The sequence below is a fragment of the Esox lucius genome, chromosome 21 (genome assembly GCF_011004845.1).
Source record: "Esox lucius isolate fEsoLuc1 chromosome 21, fEsoLuc1.pri, whole genome shotgun sequence".
Taxonomy (NCBI): Eukaryota; Metazoa; Chordata; class Actinopteri; order Esociformes; family Esocidae; genus Esox; species Esox lucius.
The window spans coordinates 16,576,647-16,603,472 of NC_047589.1; the positions used below are offsets into that span (position 1 = coordinate 16,576,647).

A 26,826-nucleotide genomic window follows, 5' to 3' on the forward strand; every position below is an offset into this window, starting at 1 on the left:
TTGATATTTATTGTTGACATTTTAATGCAATACTTCATTGTGGTTGGACATTCAATTCCAGCAAGTGCAGGAACACATTAAACAGACTGTTGAACACACAGTAAGCTTTGAAAGCCTGAAAGTGATAGTTCTTCCCAAATTCATATTTTTCTCAAGGTTTCTCACTTATGAAAAGATAATTATTCTGGAAGAGACATAGAGTCAAAAACTACTCCAAAATACTTTGAACTGCATTCAGTAATCTGTTGCGGTAGCATTGGTTTTTTAAAACTGTACACTGACGAAATAGCCGTTGGGATTGGCTGAATTCAAACTGGCACCAGCGAGCTATTTCTTCTAGCCACCACACACAGCTTCTGTCCTTTGGCAGTGATGACATCGAGGTGAGCGTGAACTTTAATCTCAAACTATGTGAAGACAGGTTGCTTTGCCTAGCTTTTTAAAATTGCTGCTAGTTTACACTTATGTATATTATTGCTATATTTTGGATGTATTTTTGCTTTATATATTTCTTAATTCTTACTACGTAGATGTTGTGTTCCATGTCACAAGAATTGCATTGTGCACTGTTATTCTGTGCATTTGATGAAAAAATGTTGAACTCCTGGATTTGTTTGTACTGATGTCGACTTCTGCCTGCTCATTTCCCTGCTCGTGGACCTTGATTTAATTAAATTCTACCCGCTCTGCAATTGGGACAATACCTCTGCCTCTCCCGAGTCTAATTGTGGGAGAATAAATGGAGCAACTGCGCCAGCGAGGCATACAATTTTTGCGGGAAACATTTAATACAGAGGATCTGACCCACTTTCACCTAGAAGCGGACAAAAGGCAAATGCAATTCCATCAAGTAACCCAGTTCAACCAGTGGAGACAAGATAGATTGTAAATAATACTTCTGATTGCTATATTATAATACATGAAGTACACATCGCCTCTGAATATTCTGGACAAGGGTTGGGGATTAACGTGTTCACCACTGCCCCCCTTTAGCTGCTGTCCAAGCTTCTATTGTGTCAATTCATCATCTGTGTATGGTTAGAAAAAGTAAAATGTTCTTCCTGTTCGTATTCAGAGTCAGACATAATATACAGCCCTTAAAAAAATTAAGAGACCACTGCACCTTTTCCTTTCTTTTCCAAAAAAGTCAAAAAGGAAGGTTTTGAGTGAGGAACAGAAGGGTTCAAATTAATTAAGAGACCATGGCAAATTGAACACCTAGCTAGCGAATACTAACTTCCTTTTTCTGTATATACACTTACTCTTCCCTGATCAAACGTGTAGATTGATACAATTGTGAACAAAACAGACCAGGAAACAGAGGAAGTACCCGTTTATTTGAACTGGAAATTTATATTGTGAAAATTTAACTTTTCGAGGAATACAACATTGTCATGTTCTTTGAGATGAACACTTGTCTTAGCTTAGAGTGTTTTAGTACTTTTTTGCAATGCAGCTTTGCCATAGGGGTACATACGGTTTCCATTCATGAATATGTACAATGCAAAAACCGCTAATTACTGACTGAACTGAGACAGAGCTGAATAATGGATTGTTTAAAAAAATTACTATGTGCCTGAAGGACAAACTCGGATTAAGGGGATACCCCTTTAATAAAATGTTTTTTGTATTTTTTTTATGTCCCAAGTTATAATTACTTATAGTACTGTTGCATGTTATCATGAGAGGGTGGGTGCAAATATATGACACAATTGAGCTTGGTTTCACATTGAGCAACCAACTTAGCTTTCTCAGTTCAGTACATCAGTTCAGTAAATTCACTATGAACAGACTACAGAGTCTGTCAACCATATAAACAGGAAGTGAAACAGCCATCTGTAGAACATCCAGAACAGAGGACGTGTGTAGTGGACAATGTATGCTGCCTAAGTAGCACTCAATCTCTTTGAGGTCCCGAGACCAATACTTCTGGTCTTATCTCATGACTGACATGACTGTGAAACCGGACTGCTGTGCCCTACAGCCAGCATTTCAAAGGGTTTTTGGGGCACCATCTGTCAGAGAGTCCTTTCCCAACACTTGCCTTTCCTTTAAGGGACAGGGCCTCACCCAGCCCCGATGAATCTGCTCCAGTCTCCGGTTGAGGCAGGGCAGCAGCAGCACGGCCTTGATCAATAGGACGGTGGCTGGGAGGAGCGAGGCAAGGATGAAGGACGGAGGGGTGTACCACACAAAGTGCTTAGGCTCCACCCACTTCCTCCAGCCATAGACCAGAGCATGGGCCGTACACACCACCAGGGCAACGTATCCCAGACTCCTCTGCAAAGCGGACAAACATAAAAATAGGTAAACATCAGCCACAAAGGGAACTAATAAAGAAATCTGAGAGACACACTAACACACAAACAGAACATAATAGATTATTGAAGAAGCACGGGTGCATTCAGTTGAAAGTCAAGATGCCCGGGCACTAGCACAAACAGAAATAAATACACACTGGACCAGACACAGACCACTTAAACCATCAACAGACAGAAAGACAGACAGGTTCATTATATTTCCGGGTCAGAGAGACACCTGCATCCAGACGAACTCCCTCCAGTTCAAGGTGTCAGTGACAGATGGTAGAGAGGTGATGGCTAATAACGCAAGTAGACCCAGGCCAGTTATACCCAGGGAAACATAGACCTCCATACGCCACACGTCATCTGCTATCCACGAGTCCTCCTGGTTCCGCTGGACCTGAGGGGCAAGACAAATAAGAACGAATGGTTACAAATTCCTGTCACTCAACCAACTATAAAAAAAAGAAGAAAAACATGAATTCCTTTGGCACCAAATATGTGCAGTTCACACATCCAATTAAAAGTTCTAACGAAAATGGCTGATTTTCAACTGGCGCATTGGCAAGCAAAAAAGTATTTTATATTAAGCTTTCTTTCAATAGTAGATGTTATTATGGACATGTGACTTCATACTGAGAAAAGTACACAAGTATCTTTTGGCTGTACTCTTTACTTTGGCCAACATACAAGCACCCCACAACCAAAAGCTGGAACCAGCATTTCACACACAATAGTTTTACAGTGTGATTAAGTAATATACCAATAAAGGTCCTTTTTCACAAACAAGCTGCCTTTTGTTCATTACAGAAAAAAAGAGCAGTCTTAACAGAACATGCAGTATTCTGATATTTCACACCAGCCTGGGGTACCCAGTAGTTACCTACCTGTTGGAAAGCCCAGTTGAGCAGCTTGTATCTGTAGGAGCGTCTCATAGGGTAACAGAGGCTGTAGATGGAATGTAGTACTGCTAGGAAAAAGGCCAGCAGGCCCAGTTGTTTCCTCATAGACATCCACCTTTCCAACCAAACAGGGAAAGGCCTGTACTTGGTACCTGACGGGGAGAGGTGAGTGTGTGTGTGTGTGTGTGGGTGTGCACGAGAGAGAGAGAGAATTTGTGAAAAGGAGAGTGAGAGTTCCATTAGCAGGGTTTCTAAAAATAAAAATAAAACATTTGACCCACTGTCAGGCTACAAGAGGCTTATAGTTCTCTGTGTGAAGGAGTTTTTACATGGTGGATCAGCAGTCAGTATTAACATACTGCCACATCCTTTTTATTTGGCTGTCGTCTCGCATACTGATACCTCCCATTGGCTGTTGTTTTACGGCAGGTTTGTAGACAAGTGGGAAATGGAAAATCTCCACATAAAACGGACCACCGGGTACCAATTACCAGTGGAAAACTTGTATGGCAGCTCTGAGCAGACTTCAACATTTGCTCAGTAGGATCAAACATAACTCTCGAACATTTCACATCTTCATCACATTTCAGACCACTCAATTGGTCTTTAAGGGAACTCTCTAACCCCAGGGTAATGATTGGCCAGTGATTCTTTGTTTTAGGTCCTGCCCAAGCAAGGCTTTTGATTGGTTTAACATGTTGTCATTACTGATTTGCACACGCTCTCCAACCCTTTTTTGCAACTTTTGAGCAATAGAATTCTTGAAGAGGCTAATCTGACTGTGCCTCTCAAATGTATTCCCTGAACATATAGTGGGTTACATTTACCAGAGCCCACAGGCATTAATGTGACATATATGGAGATCACAATCCTGGGATGAACAGCAATAAATGCAGCTGAAGAAAATGTGTGTATCCTGTAATATCTTGATACGATGAGCTGATTGCACATGTTTTCAAAGCCCTGCCAATAACATTGCACTGAGGAAAGCTCTGACCTATAAATACACTGCCAGTCTTCAATTGACACAATGACACACCATCTTGAGGTCATGCTTCCAGGAAGAGCAACAGTCCTTTCTGCTGGGAAAGCCAACCCGAGGGCGTGTATGTGAATATTGGCCTGTGTGTCTCTGTGCCCAGGTGCCAGTATATAAAATTGGATTAAATTTTTTTTTAAACACTATTAACACAACATTGTAACAATTGTGTATTATATAATTATTTTTGACAGTATATTTATTATTTAGTTTTGATCCAAAACAAATCATCTACACATACACAGCACCAGGCAAACATTTGGCCACGCCTACTCATTCAAGGGTATTTATGTTTTACTATTTCGCACATTGTAGAATAATAACAGCAATTATGAAATGACACACATGGAATCATGTATTCCAGGTCATTACCTCATGACTACCATATTCCTTCCTCCATTCAAGTGTGTTCGTGAAACCTACCTCTCTGCAGCTGCAGCAGGCCAGCCAGTACACCAGGTAGATAGACCAGAGCCAGCAGAGATATGGCCGTCCATGGTAGAGTCTTATTCACCACCAGTATAGGGACCTTATAGAAGTCACTCCTTCCCTGGGACACAAAAGGCTGCAGTACGTCCCTCATAAAAGTGTAGAGGAAAGTCAGCGCCATTAACACGCCAGTCAATTTGAGAGGTAGGTGCCACTCGGGGAAGAGGGACATCTCCTCTATACAAACACTGGGGGGAACCTCAAACTCCTCCACGGCAAAGGAGACCAGCAGATGGCGACGTTCAGTCCCAGTCGGCACCAAAGCCTTATGGTCCTGTGCATCCTTCAGGGACAGTGGTACCACATGAAAGCATGGCCGACATACAAGTGAAGTACCGCGTTTGAGCTGCCTTTCTCTGGTGGATTCTAGTTTATAAATGCTTCACATTCTGTTCAGTCACAAGCAATTTAAATGCCTATAGCTCATCTCATGTAGGTGTGTGTGTGTTAGTTACCTGCTCGGCCAAGTGTGGTTGGTCCTCTTGGCCCATTATAACCAGCTCATTCCATGTGTCTTGATCCTCCACAATTTGTGAATCAGTGTGTCTTATGTCCATCATTCCTAAGGCATGGCAGACCTGACTTGATTCTGAAAGCACCCTGATTCAAAAGACAACAATTATATCATTATATAGGCTCCCGGGTTTTAAAACACTGCAATTATATGTCTGGAAATCCTTTAGACCCACTAAATGACAGTACACTTACTACAGAGTTAACTGTTAGTCATCTACATAACTGTATTTTTCTGTTCCAACCATAACACCCTGGGTTAACACACAGGATGGAATGTGAATAACTCGAGATCTGAGGGGAGAATCCACATGACTTGGAGTTCATTCCCTCGCATTAAAACATTAATCCCAATGAGGATTAAACAAAACTTTGTAAAATATAGAATAGGGCACATTTTATGTGGCAGCTATAGGGTATATTCATTTAATGTTGATCGGGTTCATGAGATGCCTCCTAAAATGTTATCGCTTTCCTTCTCTATTTCTAAAACAACTATTTTTAATATAAAAAAAACTATACAAATGTAACGTCACTTTATGCAGCCTATATTTTTGTTAAAAAAGGAAAAACAAAAGCAAACAACATTGGCAGGAGTCTACAATGGGCATATGATAACTGTCAACCTACTGTGAATGTCATGACAGTGACTTACTCAACTGCACGTCTCGGTACCAATATTTATCAGGCAGACCAACACGTCCACGCAAATAGAAGTTGACGGGAAACGGAAACTTCGCCCTGCGTGAACAAATCTCGCCACGTGGAGGACACGGGGGTTATTGAAATAAAAAGAATAGGGTCCTGTTTCCAGTCCACGACAATAACTCGATATTCCTCCCTGGATCTTTTGACTACACACCACACATTCAATTGTTGCAGCTACGTGAATACTATCGCAGACCCGCCCCTAATTTCGTATTCGCTCCGCCTTATGAGCGTACCACCTATTCTTGACTAGAGGTGTGTAATAGAATACGCCCATTCCAGATCCAATCGAAAATCCGTGTCAGAAATAAACGACGGATTGCTAGTCCCCCTCCCCACTTGATCTATCATCACAGAATTGTAGATGCTTGTAGAATCAATGTTCTGTGGTTTATATTTAATAACCTTGAATTTCTTAGTATTCCAAACAAGTTTTATCTTTCTTTAGAAACATTTTTCCAAACAAATATTGAACCCTAATCTTAAATACCTGAAATGTACTGTGATTACTTTCATGTATGGTCATTCAAAAAGCAGTTCAGTTTTACAATGGATGCTTTCATTTCAATGTCCAGTCTCTGACGTTATTTTTTCAGCCTTTGTTTTGACACGGCACGTCACGCTGAGACCAACGGTCTCTTTTGCGAATGACGCATTTCGAATGAATCAGAAATCATAGACAGATGGCTAGACCTCCTCCCCACTTGATCTTTCATCACAGAATTGTAGATACTTGTAATTTTAGAGACCAACGGTCTCTTTTGGGAATGAGCCCTGCTTCCACACAACAAATACACGCAGCTACATCCTGAAAATGCATTGCAAACTACTTCCAAATGGAAATGGCGCTGGTACGTCCTCATAATTGCTGCCTATGCTCTCCCAGGGGTTTTTTCCTCTATCAATCTCTATGGTATGTTCTTTTTTCTCAAGTTAATTGAGTCTAGGCTGTTTCCTTTCCTCTTAATGCACATGACCAACCTAGGGGTTTCTATCTTTCATCCCAAAAAAAGCCTCACAGTTTTGTTCTTGGTGATGTAAATGGGTTAGTAGCACACTGCTTAAAATAGTAATACTTTTTACAAGATGAATTTGATGGGTTGGATCCTTGCCGTGGCTCTAGTTTTTGGGACCTCAAATGTCAAGATCTCTTCAGCGGGTCCTTTCCATGCGCAATGCAAAGTAGAATGGTAAGCTGAAGTTTTACTATCAAGAGACTAATGTTTATATTGTTTACGACTGTAGTCTGAGTATTGATCTCACATTGTATTGTTTTTCATGAGTCATTGGTGCTGATGGTTGTTTTTTGTTGTAGATGTTATCTGATGCTGTTTTATGCTTTGCCTATAAATAGAAAAACACATGACCCCATGGACAGGCCAAACTCCAATGTGCATTACACTAACGACTAAAAATAGTCTATTATGTTTTTCGGGGTACATGGCTCCAAAAAAAAAATCATGTTGATTCATCACAACCACATGTGTATTCGATTAGCAATTTTACAATTGTTTTAGTTAAGCGTGACCCATATATGTCCATAAGATGGCGCTAGTGATCTGGTCTACTGTGGAGAGCCACAGCTGTTCAGGCTTCTCAAGAAGACAGGATTTGGAAGGATGGCCCCACAAGCCTGGGCAAGGAGCCTTGTAACTGATGTGTTTCTATGTTCTTGGTCCAACTGTAGGTACTTTAGTGTCCCCTGTAAACAGGTCTTCGAGAGCCTAGTCACCCAGATCAAGAAGTGGAGGACTATGTCCAGCTGTGCCATGGGGGGACAGAAGTGCCTCTACAAGGTATGGTGTGTGCCAGTTTATAAGGTATAAGGATATAATTACATATGTGTTACATCCTTTGCCTACAGAATATTACAAAAGTGGAGTAAACAAAAGTTTCAAACTAATACTAATATTTCAAATGCTATGTGTTTTGCTATGTACAGTTGCGTAACAATGAATGGTGAAAGTATTAATAGCAAGGTAAAGTGAATGGACATTTGGTTTACAACGTCCACAATTATTGGCACCCTGTGTAAATATGAACAGAAAGGCTGTGAAAAAAGTATTTGTTGTGTGTCAGCTGGGTCTTACGCTCCAATATTCATGTGAATCTGACCTTTTATTCTGAGAAATTTGTAGAAACAAAATTATCATTGAGAAATAATTAATTAAAAAATATGTTTTTTTTGTGTGCTGTACCTTAGTACACTCTACCTTTGCCAATAATGAAGTGGAACACCACTTCCGAAGGGATTTGAGACCATTCCTTCATACAGACACTCTACAGATCGTTCAGAGTCCTCATCTCTCTCTTCTTCAGCAACCAAACTGTTTTCAATAGGATGTACAGTGGATATGAAAAGTCTACACACCCCTGTTAAAATGCCAGGTTCTTGTTATGTAAAAGACTCATGTCAGAACTTTATCCACCTACAGTGGGGAGAACAAGTATTTGATACACTGCCGATTTTGCAGGTTTTCCCACTTACAAAGCATGTAGAAGTCTGTAATTTTTATTATAGGTACTCTTCAACTGTGAGTGACGGAATCCAGAAAATGAATTAATTTTATTTTGTTGCATGACATAAGTATTTGATACATCAGAAAAGCAGAACTTAATATTTGGTACAGAAACCTTTGTTTGCAATTACATAGATCATATGTTTCCTGTAGTTCTTGACCAGGTTTGCACACACTGCAACAAGGATTTTGGCTCACTCCTCCATAAAGACCTTCTCCAGATCCTTCTGGTTTCGGGGCTGTCGCTGGGCAATACAGACTTTCAGCTCCCTCCAAAGACTTTCTATTGGGTTCAGGTCTGGAGACTGGCTAGGCCACTCCATCACCTTCAGATGCTTCTTATGGAGCCACTCCTTAGTTGCCCTGGCTGTGTGTTTCGTATCGTTGTTATGCTGGAAGACCCAGCCACGACCCATCTTCAATGCTCTTACTGAGGGAAGGAGGTTGTTGGCAAAGATCTCGCAATACATGGCCCCATCCATCCTCCCCTCAATACTGTGCAGTCGTCCTGTCCCCTTGGCAGAAAAGCATCCCCAAAGAATGATGTTTCCACCTCCATGCTTCACGGTTGGGATGGTGTTCTTGGGGTTGTACTCATCCTTCTTCTTCCTCCAAACAATGCGAGTGGAGTTTAGAACGAAAAGCTCTATTTTTGTCTCATCAGACCACATGACCTTCTCCCAATCCTCCTCTGGATCATCCAGATGGTCATTGGCAAACTTCAGACGGGCCTGGACATGCACTGGCTTGAGCAGGGGGACCTTGCGTGCGCTGCAGGATTTTAATCCATGACGGCGTAGTGTGATACTAATGGTTTTCTTTGAGTCTCTTCAGGTCACTGACCAGGTCCTGCCATGTAGTTCTGGGCTGATCCCTCATGATCATTGATGCCGCACGCGGTGAGATCTTGCATGGAGCCCCAGACCGAGGGAGATTGACCGTCATCTTGAACTTCTTCCATTTTCTAATAATTGTACCAACAGTCGTTGCCTTCTCACCAAGCTGCTCTCCTATTGTCCTGTAGCCCATCCCAGCCTTGTGCAGGTCTACAATTTTATTAGAGGTTGGAGTCTGTTTGATTGAGTGTGTGGACAGGTGTCTTTTATACAGGTAACAAGTTCAAACAGGTGCAGTTAAAACAGGTAATGAGTGGAGAACAGGAGGGCTTCTTAAAGAAAAACTAACAGGTCTGTGGGAGCCGGAATTCTTACTGGTTGGTGGGTGATCAAATACTTGTGTCATGCAATAAAATGCAAATTAATTATTTAGAAATCATACAATGTGATTTTCTGGATTTTAGTTTTAGATTCCATCTCTTACAGTTGAAGTGTACCTATGATAAAAATTACAGACCTCTACATGCTTTTTAAGTAGGAAAACCTGCAAAATTGGCAGTGTATCAAATACTTGTTCTCCCCACTGTATAACGTGACCTATAACGTGAACGATTCATTTGAAAAACAAACTGAAATCTTTGAGGGGGAAAACATTTAAATAAAAAACTCACAATAACCTTTACACTATAACATGCTAATGTGATTAATATTTAAGCAAGTTTTGCTTGCTATATGTGTATAATTAACTTTATTTGTGATTAATCAGAGTCACTTTAAATGATGTCAGGTGTGTAATGACGTCTATTTAACATGAGTTTGAATGTGATTGGTTAATTCTGAACACAGTCACATCCCCAGTTATAAGAGGGTGTGCACACTTATGCAACCAGGTTATTGTAAGGTTTTTAATTTTCATGTTTCCCCCTCGACGATTTCAGTTTGTTTTTCAGTTGAATTGTTCACATTATAGGTCACATGAAAAGTGGAAAAAGTTCTGACATGATTTGTCTTTGTCTCATTCTTTTACAAAACCTTGTTGTGTAGACTTTTTATATCCACTGTAGGACAGGGGACTGTGATGGCCATTGCAAAAGCTTGAGATTCTATGGTCAGTTATCACTTTGGTGTGGATATAGAGATATGTTTTGGATCATTGTCCTGCTGGAAGATTCACCAACAACCCAATTTTAGCCTCCTGGTAGAGGCAGACCTTAAATCTCCTGGAACTTGATGGAGTCATTGTTATCATGTATCCAAACAAGGTTTCCTCTGCCTTTGGAAATAAAACAGTCCCATAGCATCACAGATCCGCCACCGTACTTCACAGTTCTGCATGACTCTGGCTCTTACAATAACAGAAGACAACTGGGATCCATAACTGACTTGAATATTAGTTTGCTTGATTCAAATTGGGATGTGGAGTTGTGTGTTCATTTTGACAGCTCAGAAGGCCTGTCTTGTGTCGTTTCTCAGATCATTCACAACCTTGTTGGAGTTACCTGTGATGATGATGTCTAAGAGTTGGCTGAAAATCTTTGCTTCTCACTTTTTCTATCTCTCCCATTCTCTGTTCCTTAGCTCCAGGCATCCGCTAGCCACTTCATAGCAGCCAAACACACCACACCATTTAAGAAGTCTGTCGATGACATCACCTTCCGTCTGGTCTCATCCCTGTTATCCAGCCACTGTCATGTCTCGGTAGAACTCTGATTCTCTTTTAACTAACTAGCTATACTGGTTTACAGACTCATGCAATTTCTAGGCCCAAAACACAAAATAAATGGAAGTAAAAGTCACAGATAGAGATTTCTGTTTGTGAAATGTTGCATTGTTTTTACACTAATATCCAGATACAATGATAGTTACTGCTACAACACATACTCTAACTAGAGTTATTAGCTCTCTTATGTATCATCCATCTATCAATCTCTTACTTTTTACTTACTTTGTTACACTATCTCACTCTTTCTCTCTTGTACTCTCGATCACTCTATCCACACTTCTCTCTTTCACTCTCTCTCTTTTTCTCAATCTCTGCAGGCCATGTCTGTCTCAGAGAACTGGTATGCCATTAAAGATCATGGCACCAACTACTGCAACCTCTACAATCTCATGGAAGGTGAGATGGCAAACTCTCGTTCCGATCATATGCACTGAACACAATTATTTCCCAACTACATGATCCATAACAGGAGTATCGTAATTGAGGCCAATGTGTAAATAACCCTCTGGCTTCACCCCGATATCCTGTACGTTCCCGTATTTTAACCATATGGACACTGGTCAAACATAGTGCACTAAAACTAAAAGTTGCCATTTGTGACACAACTGCTTATTATTACTTCTTGCATCTGGAACAGGAAGCGGACTTACAGACGCCCCTGGATACAAAGAAATCACCAGCGACTTCCTGTGTACCCAGCGCTCCTCCGCTAACTGCACAGTGTACTGATTTATCTTCAGATCTCTTTTTTATTCATGTTTCTTCTCCTTCTACATTATCATTTGGAGTTCGATTAAAATCATTGTTATTAGGTACAGAACCGTCCATCGTCTAGCTTAACAATAAAGTCTAAACTTTGAAGAAAGAGGTAAAAGTTTGATCAGTGAGGTCCATCTTGCTGTCTCAAGCTGGTCTAAAATGGGTTGTAAATATAGCTCTCGTGTTTTTCTATACCTCTGAGGTGAGTCGCGGTCTGAGGAGGGGTATCATTCTTTTTGACACCTAAACCAGTTTTTCCCTTACAAGCAGTGGTGCCGGGGTGAAAAAAACACAGCGAGTGATGTGAATTGCAGGGCAGGTTTTATTAGGACAGCAATATGCTCAGCTGGGCTTTGCCATCCATCACAGAAAGGGTTTTCAGAGTACTGCTAAAAGACACATTGCCACGGGCATCAATGTCTACAACTGCCTCCCAAATGTCGCCCTAATCCCTAGATAGTGCGCAAGCTTTGACAAAGACCAAATTGGCTTCTGGTATAACATAGTGCACAATAAAGGGGACAGGGTGACATTTGGGAAGTAAACAATTGCAATGCTTTAGTTCGGCCTGGTAGCTTTCATCTCCGGTCAACAGATGGCAGTGTCTTCAAGCTTCTCATTATGGTTAACTTAAATTACTTATTGAACCACAGCCAGGCTAATTTTTCAAAGCAAAGGTGTTTGGATTTCACAATGAATATAGACAGTGGATTAAGAAGAGGGCAACCATTCCACAAAGACATAGATCTTTTTCCAGCACCCATATTTCACAGCTTAACCTTAAAAGTGGAAAGATATATTTGGATTAAAGCACAGCTCTTATTTCTGTAGAAGTGCAATATAACAAAGAGATAGGTGCCTAAATAAATCTACTGGTTGTTTTATAACATGCAATATGTTATCTAATGTAATAAATGTATTAAAATGGCACTTTAACAAACACTTACAGCATAGTCATAACAGGACTTGGGGATATTGGGATGGTTGTCGTGGAACTGACAAAATGGGCTCTGAGAGATCATTTTTAATTGACAGTTTTATGTTCATCTGACAGTTGGCTCCTTCCTCTCATCCATCCAAATGGGAATGAATTCTGTTCCACTTCATTTCATTCAGTCCAGTTAAATAGATGCTTATTTAACAAGTATGTTGTTACACATGTAAATACTGTTATGCATGGCCAAACATTTATACGTTATGCATTTTCTGGATGAAGGATGTTCTTGGATGACCTGAAGTGTAAGTATTTTGGAGTGATCCTGTTATGTACATTGGTGCATACGTATGTGTCCTTACCTTTCTGCGGTTAGACAGAGCAACTCATTACAGCAATTCTCCTTTCCTGTGCACAAAATAGTGTTGAATTTCCTCTTACAAGAAAAAAATGTAGCCTGTAGTCTATACTGTTAGGTTCAGTTTCCCCCTTAAAACAGACCATATCAAGCTATCAAAATCCTCCCCAACACTAATGAATGTCTCTGGGGGTCCCAGGGGCTGTCAGAGGCCGCACTGCAACAGACAGTTCAACTGTGGCGCTGAGTTCGACTGTGGCCCAAATCAGTTCCTCCAGAGATTTGTTTTTGTGATTCCTGCTTGATTTCACTTTGGATATCATTTTGGACTTTAGCAATTGTTCCCTTTTGCGAAAATACATGCAATAATTAGATGGTTTAATAGAAACATAGCACAGTGATCTGTCAAATATTCAAGCCTAACCAGCAGTCAATGTTGATTTTTAAAGAACTCTGCAGAATTACACCATCCCGGAGAGGTTCATAAACAGCACCATTAGTGCTGTTTAAACATTAGTGCCTTACTTTTAACCATTTGAGCGCTAATCAAAAAGTAACGCACTACAAAGGCAGCCATTTTGGATACACTTTATGTCAGGGCCCAAACTGGCAGGGGGACCACGTAATCACATGTTATGTTTTGAACAGTATTGAGAAGCACGGCAACATCTATAAACCACCCTGGAGAGTAAAAGATATAGGCATGGAGACATGATCTCAAGGACAAACAGGTTGTCCTCTAGCCAGAAAGGAACCAACCTTGTAATCCTTTTCTCTTGAAGGCAATGTTACTCTTCTGGAATTTTCTGCAGACTAACCTTCCATGTTGGTTATACTATTACAATCCGGTTTCCATAAAGTTAGGATTCTGCGTAAAATGCTAATAAAAACAGAATGCAATGATGTAAATCATTAATCCCTATATTTAATTGAAATAGTACAAAGAAAACATCAATTGTTGAAGCAGAGAAATTGTATTATTATTATTATTTGAATTTGATTCCAGCAACACATTTCAAATAAGTTGGGACAGGGGCATGTTTACCACTGTGTTGCATCACTTCATCTTTTAACAACACTCAGACTCAGACTCTTTTATTACAGAGCCATGCTGTTGTAATACATGCAGAATGTAGTTTGAGATTGTCTTGCAAAAATTTGCCAGGCCTTCCTTGAAAAATATGTCATCTGGAGGGCAGCATATATTGCTCCATAACCTGAATATATCTTTCAGCATTAATGGTACCTATGTCATGTGCACTAATGCACCCCCATACCATCATGGATGCTGGCTTTTAAACTGTGCGCTGATTACAAGCTAGATGGTCCCTCTCCTCTTTAGTCCGGAGGATGCGGCGTCCATGATTCCAAATTTCACATTTTGATTTGTCAGACCACAGGAGAGTTTTCCACTTTGCCTCAGTCCATCATAAATTAGAGAAGGGGGCAGCGTTTCTGGATCCTGTTTATATATGGTTTCTTAATTGCATGGTAGAGTTTTAACCTGCATTTGTGGATGCAGTGACATACTATGTTCACAGAATGGTTTTTGGAAATGTTCCTGAGCCCAAGCAGTGATTTCCACTACAGAATAATGTCTCTTAATGCACCTAAGGGCCTGAAGAACAAGGGCATCCATTATTGGTTATCAGCCTTGTCCATTGCATACATTGAGATTTCTCTGGATTCTCTGAAACCTTTAATGATATTATGTACCATAGATTATGAGACCCCCCAATCTCTTTGCAATTTCACGTTAAGAAACGTTATTCTTCAACTGTTGCACTATTTGCCCGCGCAGTCTTTCACAGAGTGGTGAACCCCTCCCCATCTTTAATTCTGACAGACCCATCCTCTCTGGAATTATCGTTTTATACCCAATCATGTTATTGACCTGTTGCCAATGAACCTAATTGCTTGTGTGATATTCCACCAGGTTTAGTTTTTTAGCATTACAGTACACAACTTTTCCAGTCTTTTACAATCTTTTTTAAAGATGTCCCAATCTTTTTAAAATGTGTTGCTGGCATCAAATTCTAAGTGGGCATATATTTTTCAAGAAACAATAAAATGTCTCAACATTTGATTTGTTGTCTTTGTACTATTTTCTATTGAATATAGTTTAATGATTTTCACATCATTGAGTTTTTTTTAATTTACATTTTATACAACATCACAACTTCTTTTTGGAAACGGGGTTGTAGAAAATCAATGTATTATAATTCCCAATTAAACATGACGTACTAGTTCACCCATTATATTTTACATTTTATAATTACATTACTGTCACAGACCATTGGGTCAAAATAGTCGGCCTAAGGACCTAACATGAATTAAATCTTATTCCAATAACAGCCCTTAACAAATGTATCATATCCATTTACACAACGTATTCGTGAAGGTGTCAATGAAGTGGACATATCTACTCGTCCAAAATAGAGTAAGGCTGTTTTCCTGTGAGGAAGATGCCAGAGTGGATCCATCACTCCGGTTCCAGGACTCTCATTAGTTGTGACAGAACATGAGCTCTGTGGATGAGCGGAGAACGGAGCCAGTACGGTTCTAGAGCATGAGGGAGGGTTCCATTTCATATGACCATGTGACCCAGTCACTAGCGCTAAGGATCACCCCTGCTTCAGATCCCCACATTCTCAGTCCGTCGGCACGAATGTGTTTGTGTGTTTGTGTGTTTGTGTGCATACGATATGTGGATGGCTGGGTGCGTGTGCGCGCGCGTTTTGTGTGTGCACATGCAGAAGTGCAAATACAAACACCCAGCAGAAATGTGACTGGTGTGAATGTATTCTATTATATTACTGTCTCCAAACCACTCCTTTGTAGAACCACTATCTACATGGGATGTTCTTGGAGCATCCAATATGAGGCGAGCAGCGGTCTGTGGTTGTCTTCTTTAGTGTCGACTGAGGGAATTCCCCTTGGGGTGTTAGCTAGAAAGAAACCTATGCCTATCAGCCTTTAAGCTTTTTGGGGATTTTACACACACACACACACACACACAAACACATACACATTTAAACACAGAGACACTTTACAGGAATATGTCATCTCTCTATTTATAATGACCTTTGTACATGTTTTATTGACCTTCAGTGATCACCTGATATTGAACTTTAAGCCAGCAGTTTGGATTGAAGATAAATTAGTTTCACTGTTTGGAATATAAATCAGTTAGTTTTACATTATATTTGTCCTGTTAAATATGATTTTTTAAAATAATCTGTACCCTCCAAAAATTACTAAATTAAGCTCATATGCATAAAAACAGCTTGGAGGATACTTATAAAAGCTGTTAGACCTTTTTCAATTACTCTTCATTTACATATTAGAAATGCTTGTATAAAAATCTAATTCAAACCAAACATCTAGTCATTTAGGTCAGTCATTGATTTATGTTTTCTTTAACATAGCCAGAGTAATGAGGGGATGCCCATCTCAATGAGTTACAGGTAGACACCTTAAAGGTAGACACTGTTAAGATCATAGCAGTTCTGTATTAGAATGCACAACAGCACTTTAGAACCCTGAGTGTTCCATGTCTGTTTGTCGTGTCCTATCCTTCATTTAGCGCTGGGATTGCCTTGCCAGTGATTTCTCCTTTCCCCATCTGCGCTAACTTTAATGAAATACCTATTTCACATGATTTCATTTATCCAGTACGCTAATGGCTAGGGAAGTAATAATTACATTCAAATATTAATCTGGGCCCAAAGGACAAAGTGATGAATCATACACATGCACTCTTGTCCAACATGGCCTCCCGTCATCCTTTTATCTCTATCTGTCTGACCAGACAGATTAGAGTGATAAATAATTGTAGGGCTTGTTTGAAGCTGAGATTCGAAAAACACTGTCGGAAGGGGTGTGGAAATGGGGGGAACAGTGATGGGGGCCATTTGTTATCTTCTGGCCACAATGTGTTGGTGTATATGTATCTGTGTGCTGTGTGTGTCTGTGTGTGTGTGTGTTGTGTGTGTGTCTTTGTGTGTGAGAGATCCAGGATTAACAGCAGTGCTTATGGGGACCAGGGCTCCCCCTAAAAATATAGTAAACACTAACAAATAAAGGTCGAAAGATGTTGTCCCCAATGTTTTAGCCAGAACCAACTAGGACAAAGACAATATTGGGCTTAGAAGTTGAGGGGTGGATGGGTGGGGCCATGTATCGCGAGATCTTGGCCAACAACCTCCTTCCCTCAGTACGAGCATTGAAGATGGGTTGTGGCTGAGTCTTCCAGCATGACAACAACCTGAAACACACAGCCAGGGCAACTAAGGAGTGGCTCCATAAGAAGCATCTCAAGGTCCTGGAGTGGCCTAGCCAGTCTCCAGACCTGAACCCAATAGAAAATCTTTGGAGGGAGCTGAAAGTCTGAATTGCCCAGCGACAGCCCCGAAACCTGAAGGATCTGGAGAAGGTCTGTATGGAGGAGTGGGCCAAAATCCCTGCTGCAGTGTGTGCAAACCTGGTCAAGAACTACAGGAATCTCTGTAATTGCAAACAGGGTTCTGTACCAAATATTAAGTTCTGCTTTTCTGATGTATCAAATACTTATGTCATTCAATAAAATGCTAATTAATTTCTTAAAAATCATACAATGTGATTTTCTAAATTTTTTTTTTAGATTCAATCACTCACAGTTGAAGAGTACCTATAATAAAAATTACAGAGTTCTACATGCTTTGTATGTGGGAAAACCTGCAAAATCAGCAGTGTATCAAATACTTGTTCTCCCCACTGTATGTACTTTGAGGGATTAGTTTTAGAGTCAGGGTTAGAATTAAAGGTTACATTTGCGGTTAGGGTTAAGAAAAATTTGATTTTTGATAATGTTTGGAGCCCCAAAAGGATAGTAAAATGTTTTACGTTTGTGGGGGGTATTTGTGTGTGTTGGTGTGTGTGTGTTTGTCTTTATGAAAAATCCTAAGGTGGGCTAAATTCAGTTGAATCTTATAAGTTAACTTCAATTCATCTCTTAATCCTATTTCACATTATACTGGTTGATTTAACTGGATTGCCTCACCAATGTTGGTTTAAAAGTGTTTCCTATTTCTTTAACATAAATAATTTCTTAATATTGAAAACAAATTCCAAAATTAATTAGAAGAAAATAGTTTGCAGTTTCTTAGTAATTGTGCTAGTCTTAAACAGGATTGTGTGTGTCAGTTCTGCCTTGTAGAGTGTAAAGGGCTGTGACAACTCAGCTTGAAGGTTACTTGGTCTGGGTCTGGATTGTAAGATGAATGCACCCTGGGTAAGTCACCCTGGGTAAGATTCTCTGTGAAATGAGGGTCATTCTACAAAGCGGATGCCCTTTGTGTACCTCTGATATATTTGCATATAATATGAACTGTGTTTAAGTTAAGCATGTGTACTTTCAAGTGTCAGTGCATGTTTCTTTTTGTTTCTCATTATGTAAGGTGAAAACTAATCATGTATTGCCATCATTGGGTATTTAAAACAATTTCATAATCTTCCAAAAATGTATTTTTACCTGTCCCCCAGCGACGTTGCTCAGCTTCTAATTGTCATTAATGAAAAAAAGTAACTTTAATGATTAAATGTATACTTTTCTTTACTAGTTAAAACCTGTCATAAATGTGGTCTCATTAGCTTAATTTAATAGCTAATAATGGTTAGTTCATGCCTACATTGTCAAGCCTGTTACCGTCAACCCTGTTACCGTCAACCCTGTTACCGTCAACCCTCTGAACTTTTAAATGGACATTTATTAAGCCAAACCTTGCCAACATTGATGCTATTCTTCTGTGCCAGAAAATATTTTTTTATAGTTAATACTCAAAATGTACATACTCAAAATATTTTATAAGGACTTATATTTACTGACAACACATTATTTTGAACGTTAAAATGTTACTCTTTGCCATACCAGCCTAACCATAAACAAATCAACACACAATGGTTTAAAATGGTAAAATAATTTATATTTTTATAATAGGATATATATTTTTCCAAATACACAAAGTGACAGTTTAGTTTCCAGTGAAATGTGCAGGATACATTTCAGGATAATTTCCTTTTCCCCTATTAATAAGAAATGGCCAAATAATACTACAATAGAGTACATTTTTTATTTAGAAGAACTTTTTTATTTTCTTAGTTTGTGCATATTTCTTCCACTGAATATTTATGTCACTTAACTTATTAATTTTGAAATGTTATACTGTATTCAATGACCTTTTGACTGCCCACTTACACTCGATAACTGGTGGTGCACAATGACTGCAACTGAATTACTCCATCACGACATCTGTAGGTATTTGAGCATAACGTTAAATATAAATGTGAATATACATGTTTTTATATTTCATTTGACTTCTTTTCATAAGTTTGATACAGTGCCTTGAGAAAGTATTCACTACATTTATAGTTAATTAAATATAAGTTTTTCCCATCAATCTTCAAATTCCCTGACCATGACAAAGCCAAAATGTGCTGTTAGAAATCTGAGCCAATTTTTTTTATGGAAAAAGTGAAATATGAAATGTACTTAAACATTCATACCCTTTGCGATGACATTCCAAATTGAGCTCAGGTGTATCTTGTCCTTTGTTCATCCTTAAGATGTCTCTAGAATTTGATTGGAGTCAATCTGTGGTAAATTCAATCGATTGCACATGATTTTGGAAGGAACACATCTGCCTCTATAAGGTCCCACACTTCATAATGCATGAACCAAGAGACAAAGCCTAAATAATCCTACATAGAACTCTTAGAGAAGATTTGTGGAAGATTATAAAAATTGCTATAGAACATAATGTTCCCTGGAGCCCAGTGGACTTCATCATTGTTGTCTGGCCAAACTAAGTAGCCAGGCAAGAAGGGCTTTGGTCAGAGAGGTGACCAACAACCCTATGGCCACTCTAACACAGCTTCATAGTATCTCTAGAGAGATGGAAGTACCTGCCAGAAGGACAACCATCCCTGTATCATAGAAGTCAGACCCATTTGTAAATTCCTACCCCTGCTCCAAGAGCTTCCGCTTCTTGTCACTCCCTGCTCACCAACAACCATCATATAGCTGAAACAATGATGGACCAAAAAGCACAACTTTAGGAAACACAGTCCCACCGCTACTTTGGCCTCGGGACCTATGTCTTAGCCCTCCTGGAGTAGAAGGGCTGATCCAGAATCAGGATTCCTCTGGCTTCTGTCATCTCATTCACTGTGATCTAAAAGGCAAAACCGATCCTAAATCATCACTGAACCTCTGATACAAACACCACCCAAGGCTTATCAGCCTCTCAGATCTCAGCTGTAGTAAACATTCCTCCTCCAGACAAGATCAGAGACTGGGGGACTCATTATTGTAGCCCGGCATTACCCCGGAGACACTGCATCACTGCTGCCGAATGCCAGGACAAAACAGTACTCCAAAACAACGACCTGTCAGTCGCCACAGCGTTACAACCCCCCCCAACCCCCCCCCCCCGCCCCAGTCGATATCTGTCCAGGCAAATTTAAGGCGGATAAAATCAATTATGACTGTACTGGTTGTTGTGTAGTCTGTTTTACTCACAATTAAATCCATGTGTTGTTTACCACAGCTTAGTGATCAATACCACCCAGAGGGTTACTGGACTAAAGGGTGCTTTTGACACCTAATTACTATTATATGGGTCTGATTATTGTCCCGTGAATGGGCGGACAGCACACACACACAAGATCCTTCATGACTCACTTTAACTGGGTGAAAGTGTTTATTATTATGGCTATGGAAGAGTTCCAACAAAGTATGTCGCCAACTTACCCACTCACATGCAGCCTACTTAAGAATTTCTATTTGGAATTACTACGGTGTGGTATTCAGGTTCCGGTTCTAATTGAGGTTCAAATTTAAGTTCTCAACATTTACATTTATTCAGATCTGGTCGACCCCAAAACATCCAATAATACTACAAATCCGTCAGCGTTCCATAGCTTCATGGTCCCACTTCCCTCTCACCTGATCTTTCCCCCGAGCGGTCGCTCCTCAAACAAAAAAGGAAACAGGATTTTCAGCGACAGTCAACCAATGAAATCACAGGATCCATTATTAAATTAGAAGGTTTTTCAAAACAATGTAGCATACAGTCAATGCTCACATATCACCGGTTTGTTTGATCATTTCCAGATAACTGTTGTATTCATGGTTGTCCTGAGCGTCTGGGATCCGAGCTGAGGGAGGACAGGCCCAAACGGGCTCCGGCCCCATCCTCCCACCTCTGAATGCACACTCACCCCCAGCAACTCTTGCCTGGAGGTCCAGCGGCCATCCATCAGTTTCCCTTCGGAGACACAGCGCTATCAATCACCGGCCACCCGTGGGCGTGAATACCCTAACACCCTAACATGTATCCTTTAGGGCTGGGTATCACTCACAAGGAGTTTGGAAATGACTGCATCTCCGTGATGTCATTGTGGAGAGGTTGAGGAAGCGAAGAGTTGGGTGGATGTGAGGAAGAGGGATGGAGAGGTGAAGTGGTGATGGGTTGGCTGGGGAAACCTAGGCGAAGGCTGGACGTTCGCCCAGGGAGAGAGAGGCATGGAGGATTGGAAGGTATGGACGGACAAAGCAAGGGATGAATAAAAGGGATGAATTGCTGCTGTCTCACAGAGTCGTGGGTCCAGTGCATCACACCGGACCCTTGGTGATAGAGGGGCCTTGTTCCGGTCCAATTTAATGAGATGGGTCAGGCGTCCTGGTCCGCCTGTGTCCCCTGTTCCTCTGGGGTCCGGATGGTCAGAACATGGATGACAGGAAAAGAGATTGCTCCATGGTTCCAGATGGACCTTTGTGAATGAGTACCGGATGGATCTTATATCTTACATTTCTCAATAGATGCTGGGTTCTTATAATCCAATCACTCCCCCTTCAAACTTGGTGATAACACATATCCTTTGTTCATTTATTCTTCTGCGGGAGAAAATTAAAGACACATTATGATCAGATTGTGATATTGTAAACTGACATAAACTGGAAATCATCTGGACAACTATATACGGTGCCACATTTTTTTGTGTTCAGATTTAATTCATAATGGATTACATAAACCTTTTTTTGCCATCAATCTAAAATTGAAAATATTCAGACCTTGGTTCATAACACTCCAGATTAAGCTCAGATGCATCCTGCGTCCTATGATTATATTTCATACATCTCTAGAACTTGTTTGGAGTTAACCTGTGGCTAATTCAATAGATCGGACATGATTTAGAAAGACACAAAGACCTCTGTAAAATGTCTCACATTTCTCATTGCATGTCCGACAAAATCCAAGAACCTCTCCTTTGACCTCTAAGATAGAATTGTGTTAAGGCATTGATCTGAGGAAGGTTGCTAAAAATTACTTAGGCGCTGAAAGATCCCAGGAGCATGGTGGGCTGAATCCTTGTGAACCACCAACATTCTTCTTAGAGCTCCATCCTAGCCAAACTAAATGACTGGCCAAGAAGTACTTTTGTCAGGGAGGTAACCAAGAACCCAATGTTCACACTCTAAGACCTTCAGTTTCTCTGCGGAGATAGGAGAGTCATCTCCGCAGCACTCCATCAATCAATCTTTATGATGGAGTAAAAGGCTTACAACCTGAAGGCCTCTGAAAGCATGAGGAAAAAGATTTTCAGTCCATCTGAGAACTTGTCAAACTAGCATGGTGTTGGGAGCATCATGGGAGCGCCAATGGCAGGGACTGGGACGAGTCGAGTCGAGAACAAGTCAGGAATGAAAGAGAGAGAGAGGTCCTCTCAGAAAACTGGATGCGGAGCACTTCTCCTGATTCAGGATCTTTCAGCACACAGCAATGACTTTGGGTGGTATTATGGGGTACTGTGTGTAAATGAACGGCAAAAAAAAAGACACTGAAGCCGTTATAAAATCAGCCTGCATCAACAAATACAACACAATGTGGGGGAAGTGAAATGGTCTGAATACTTTCCCCGAAGGCTCTGTTCGTGTTTTGAACTGGACTCGAGACTGAACTCGCGCATTGAGCTTGTCAGGAACGACGCAAACCTGACAGGATGACCAAGCCTCCCCCTCTGTGTCGAGGCGAGTGACAGTCCTTGTTGGGTAGCGTCAGGGTGAACAGGATGTTCCAAACCCCAGCAGTAACCAGTGTGGTGTGTGTGACCTCATCAGTCAGTCACTAATTGCTGTGATTTTCTCGGGTTTGATTGGACATCTGCCTCTCCCTCGCAGAGCCGGTCCTGGCCCATTAATCACACATAAATACCTGTCACTGCAGGAGGATGCGCTCGTCCAACAACCCTCTGACAGCCAAGGTCCAGACCACCAGGGAAAAAGGGAGAAAGTACTGACAGGGGCTCCCTCTTCACTATACAGGGAACTACTTTGACCAGAGCCTCGTAAGCCCATAGGGTCTGGTCAAAGGTAGTGCACTGGGTGAGGATTAGGGTGCTGTTTGGGGACGGGTGCAAGGGAGGCTCGCAGGTGACAAAACCGGCAAAACCGGTTTGAACTTGGTGATATGTTTTTTTTTTTTTTTTATCCCTAGTGTGTGGAGAGTACGCAGGTTTGACTGCTTCTTATCATATTCAAATAAGTCGGCAATGAATCTCAAATTGTATTTTCTAGTGACCCGAATGTCACCCCGTCAAACTCACCTGGACTGCTTTACTCTGCCTGTACGATGCCCCTAATATCATCCCATCAAACCCATCAGAAGACTGTCATCTCTCCTCAAAGAGGTAGTGAGTTATGAAGTTCCTTACACATGGTAAATATTACCTCCGCCTACCCCCTCCAAACCCAATAAGCCCTCTGGACAAATGCTAGCTTAGTCAGAGCATCAGGGCTTTAAATGTTGGCCATAAAGAAGAGGAGATGAAGGGAGAGGGGGGGGGGAGCGGAGGTGGGGAATGGAGGGAGAGAATCGAGAAAGATGGAATATTACAGTGGAGACGTGGCAATTCCTCTGGTCAAACACGCACACGCGCGCGCGCACACAGACAGGCAGAAAGAAACTAGGAGGGTGCGAAAGGGAAGTGGGGTCTGTATTTTCAGATTTATGACTTGTCCGTTAAGTCGGGAGTTTTAAATTAGGCCGTGGTCAGAGAGTGATGAGTGTGTGACATTTATTGGAGCCTGGGGACCCGGGTAAACTGCCAGTGAAGGGGGCGTCTGCGCCCAGTGCCATGCTTGGCGCTCGACTGTTGAAGGTTATGTTGAAGTCTACGTCATTAAGAAGACAGACCACTGTCAGGAAACATATCCTCCTCGGGTTCCCCTCCTCTTCTCCCCTGGCAGAAACAGGCGGAGATCTATCAGGCGTCGGGAGAGAGAAATCCTTTTATTAAGAAATAAAAGGGAGAAGCGTTCGCCGCGTCCCACTGTCATACATTGTGGCACCTCTCCCTCTGTAATGGTTTGTCTCAGAGGCCGTCCGCTGCCCCGGCGCAGCCACACACAGAGCCGTATCACATTCATCCCGGTAGCGTGTGGGTCGGTCTCAGAAGAGAATGGCAGCGTCTTTGTGAAGGAAAAGAGGGATGTGTGTCTTCAGCTCAACTAGCCATGTGACAAACAGTTAACATGTTGCTCGAATGCTCTGTTGAATGTTGACAGTACATCAGAGAACACTCTACTGCCCCGGGACAATCACATTTCCTGTTTATTTAACAGTAAGGAGTGTCCTGGCAAACGAGAGCAGGGCTATCAGCTAGAAGCTGATCACATTAATTATTCAATATTGAAAAGCCAATTTTCTCTTCGATCTGACCTTTACATGCTGGATCACCTCAGCCTGTCTGTGTACACTGATTACATCCTCGTCACCACTGTTTGAATAGCCTTTAATGTCCCCACTGCCAATGCCTACCTGTTCGCCCACGCCGTGTATTAAAATACACCATCTCACAGAGAGCAAATAGATATTGGATATTAAAATATAGTAAAGAGCGTTGGGAAGGGTAAATATCAAGGTTATGGCTTTATTGATGTACAGGTGTTGTGTTATACCTTCGATGGCCAGCAAAATAACATTAGTCAGGTTAAAGAAAATCCCAACCAACGGTCTGACAAGATATCAGAGGGGAAGGGGACTGAAATGTGAATTTAGTGACCTTCAATATTGGAGGATGCGGCGTCTTTCTCAGTTTTCCATTTAGATTGGAAATGAGTTTGGCCCAAAAAGGTTATATTAAATCTCCACAAACAGTTCTTTAGAAATCAAGAGAACGCCTACCGAAAATCACGTTTATAAACTCTTGTTATCGTATGCTGTCAGTTTTATTTAGCTTGCCATGTGTTGGAAATGAGTGTATACTCTTTGTTCGTACGGCGTGTCCGTGAGACAAAAAGACAAAGAGAGCGATACGGACGGAGAGAGGGGGAATAGAGAGATAGGAACACGGAGACTTGGGAAGAAGGAGAGAAGATGAAGATTGAGCTAAAAAAGAGAAACATTGCTGTATCGATTGATCGGGAGGCGATGGCCACCGTACGCAGTGCCAGGAGTGCTTGGTCCCATAGCTGAGCCACAGGGGCGATTTGTCACCTAAAAGCTCATTAATCACTGGATCGAGTGTTGAGGGGAGCTGTTCTGTCTGGAGACTGGGGGACTAAGCAAGCAGGGCCACCCCATCCATCCAGAGCTGAAGCACCCAGGGGCCTGCCGGATCAGAAGCAAGGCTGGGAGAGGAGCTGCACGGATCTGGGCCGGATCAGGCCAGGCCTCCGAGTGGCCAATTGTTAAGTAGGACTGCATTTCATAGGCGTGTCTGCGTTTTGTCTCCACTTCACTTTGACTGCCCAATGCAGACTTTGAAGTCCCTGTAAATGGCCGTCTTTGGCACATTTACTCCACTTCACGGTGCTGTTCGTGCAATGCCTCCTGAAGCTTCCCTCTAGGTAAAACAGTTCATTGTATCTATGAGAAAACCGCTCTCGTTTTTAGTTTAGTGCATCCCCTTTTATCTGTCCCCTTTTCTCTGTATTATTGTTCTGTTTAAATGGCAGCAGAGAACACCACCAGCAGAGTTGACTGGTCCCTGTGCTCTCATCTCAGAGACAGAGCACAGCACTGGAGCTTTATTAGGGTAACGAGTTATCGAGCCAGAGCAAGGGGCTCTCACTAGTAGGGGCTATTAGACCTACACACTAGATGGGGTTGGTCTGCCAAATGTGTTAAAAAAGAATCTGTTTTGCTTGGTTTCCTTTCATTTCACTGGCTTTTTTTCATTCTTTTTATTGCATGCTATTCGATTGACTTTTATTAAACAGGGTCCAGGGAGCATGCAATGCAAAGGCGTGATGGCATGGGTCTAACAGAGGACGGTATCATACTTCACCATCGCTAGCCTCTCTGAAGAGCAAATGTTAGAGTTAAAAGGAGGAGTAGGGGCTAACTGAACTATCTTTGGGGTAGATCTCTGCAGTGACAATCTCCTCGGCTGGGCTATAGAAAGATACCAACACACCGAAGTGTCTAGCTAACCTTAGCATACAATAGGCCTGGGGGCTATCCAGCCGGCCATCTCTCAGTCTTCGGTTCGGGCCAGAAGAAGTGGGTCCACCGGGGAAGCAGAGAGTGTGACAGGTCTCTGTCAGAGATGAAAAGTGCAGGGCCTTAAAGAGATACAGGGAAGTGAAAGGGTGCAAAGGGCCAGAATCTAGATATGATATCAGTGGCAGAGGGATTGAGTGGGTCTGTGACGGGTGTTGTCTTTTCAATGTGCGCATGAGGAAGGAGAGGTTTGTTCAGT

General features: G+C 41.5%; 2 protein-coding genes across 3 annotated transcripts; one reads left to right on the forward strand and one right to left on the reverse strand.

The window, feature by feature from the left end:
• Positions 1-1,318: 1,318 nt before the first annotated feature.
• LOC105027111 (metalloreductase STEAP1) lies at positions 1,319-6,129 on the reverse strand. 2 transcript variants are annotated; one of them, XM_010899036.5, is made up of 6 exons: positions 5,902-6,129; positions 5,189-5,333; positions 4,668-5,016; positions 3,191-3,357; positions 2,539-2,703; positions 1,319-2,280 (listed from the first exon to the last, which is right to left on the reverse strand). In XM_010899036.5, the coding sequence occupies exons 2-6, from the start codon at positions 5,291-5,293 to the stop codon at positions 1,993-1,995; spliced, it is 1,074 nt and encodes a 357-aa protein (XP_010897338.1). In that variant the 5' UTR covers positions 5,294-5,333; positions 5,902-6,129; the 3' UTR covers positions 1,319-1,992. The 2 variants fall into 2 exon arrangements, with proteins under 2 accessions (XP_010897338.1, XP_019897204.1); XM_020041645.2 differs by lacking the exon at positions 5,902-6,129 and adding an exon at positions 5,442-5,534.
• Positions 6,130-6,539: 410 nt separating this feature from the next.
• On the forward strand, positions 6,540-14,007 carry LOC117593604. Its single transcript, XM_034289274.1, has 5 exons — positions 6,540-7,144; positions 7,642-7,750; positions 10,888-11,007; positions 11,350-11,428; positions 11,670-14,007. Exons 1-5 carry the CDS (start codon positions 7,041-7,043, stop codon positions 11,759-11,761), a joined length of 504 nt encoding a protein of 167 aa, XP_034145165.1. The 5' UTR covers positions 6,540-7,040; the 3' UTR covers positions 11,762-14,007.
• The last annotated feature ends 12,819 nt before the right edge of the window (positions 14,008-26,826 follow it).

Excerpts from the sequence above, each read along its gene's own strand:
- LOC117593604 (XM_034289274.1), top strand. The coding sequence starts at position 7,041 with ATGAATTTGATGGGTTGGATCCTTGCCGTGGCTCTAGTTTTTGGGACC. Across the intron at positions 11,008-11,349 it reads CCAGCCACTGTCATGTCTCG|GCCATGTCTGTCTCAGAGAA; the intron begins GTAGAACTCTGA and ends CAATCTCTGCAG. Across the intron at positions 11,429-11,669 it reads CCTCTACAATCTCATGGAAG|GAAGCGGACTTACAGACGCC; the intron begins GTGAGATGGCAA and ends CATCTGGAACAG.
- LOC105027111 (XM_010899036.5), bottom strand. The coding sequence starts at position 5,293 with ATGATGGACATAAGACACACTGATTCACAAATTGTGGAGGATCAAGAC. Across the intron at positions 5,017-5,188 it reads AACCACACTTGGCCGAGCAG|GATGCACAGGACCATAAGGC; the intron begins GTAACTAACACA and ends CTGTCCCTGAAG. Across the intron at positions 3,358-4,667 it reads CCTGCTGCAGCTGCAGAGAG|GTACCAAGTACAGGCCTTTC; the intron begins GTAGGTTTCACG and ends TCTCCCCGTCAG.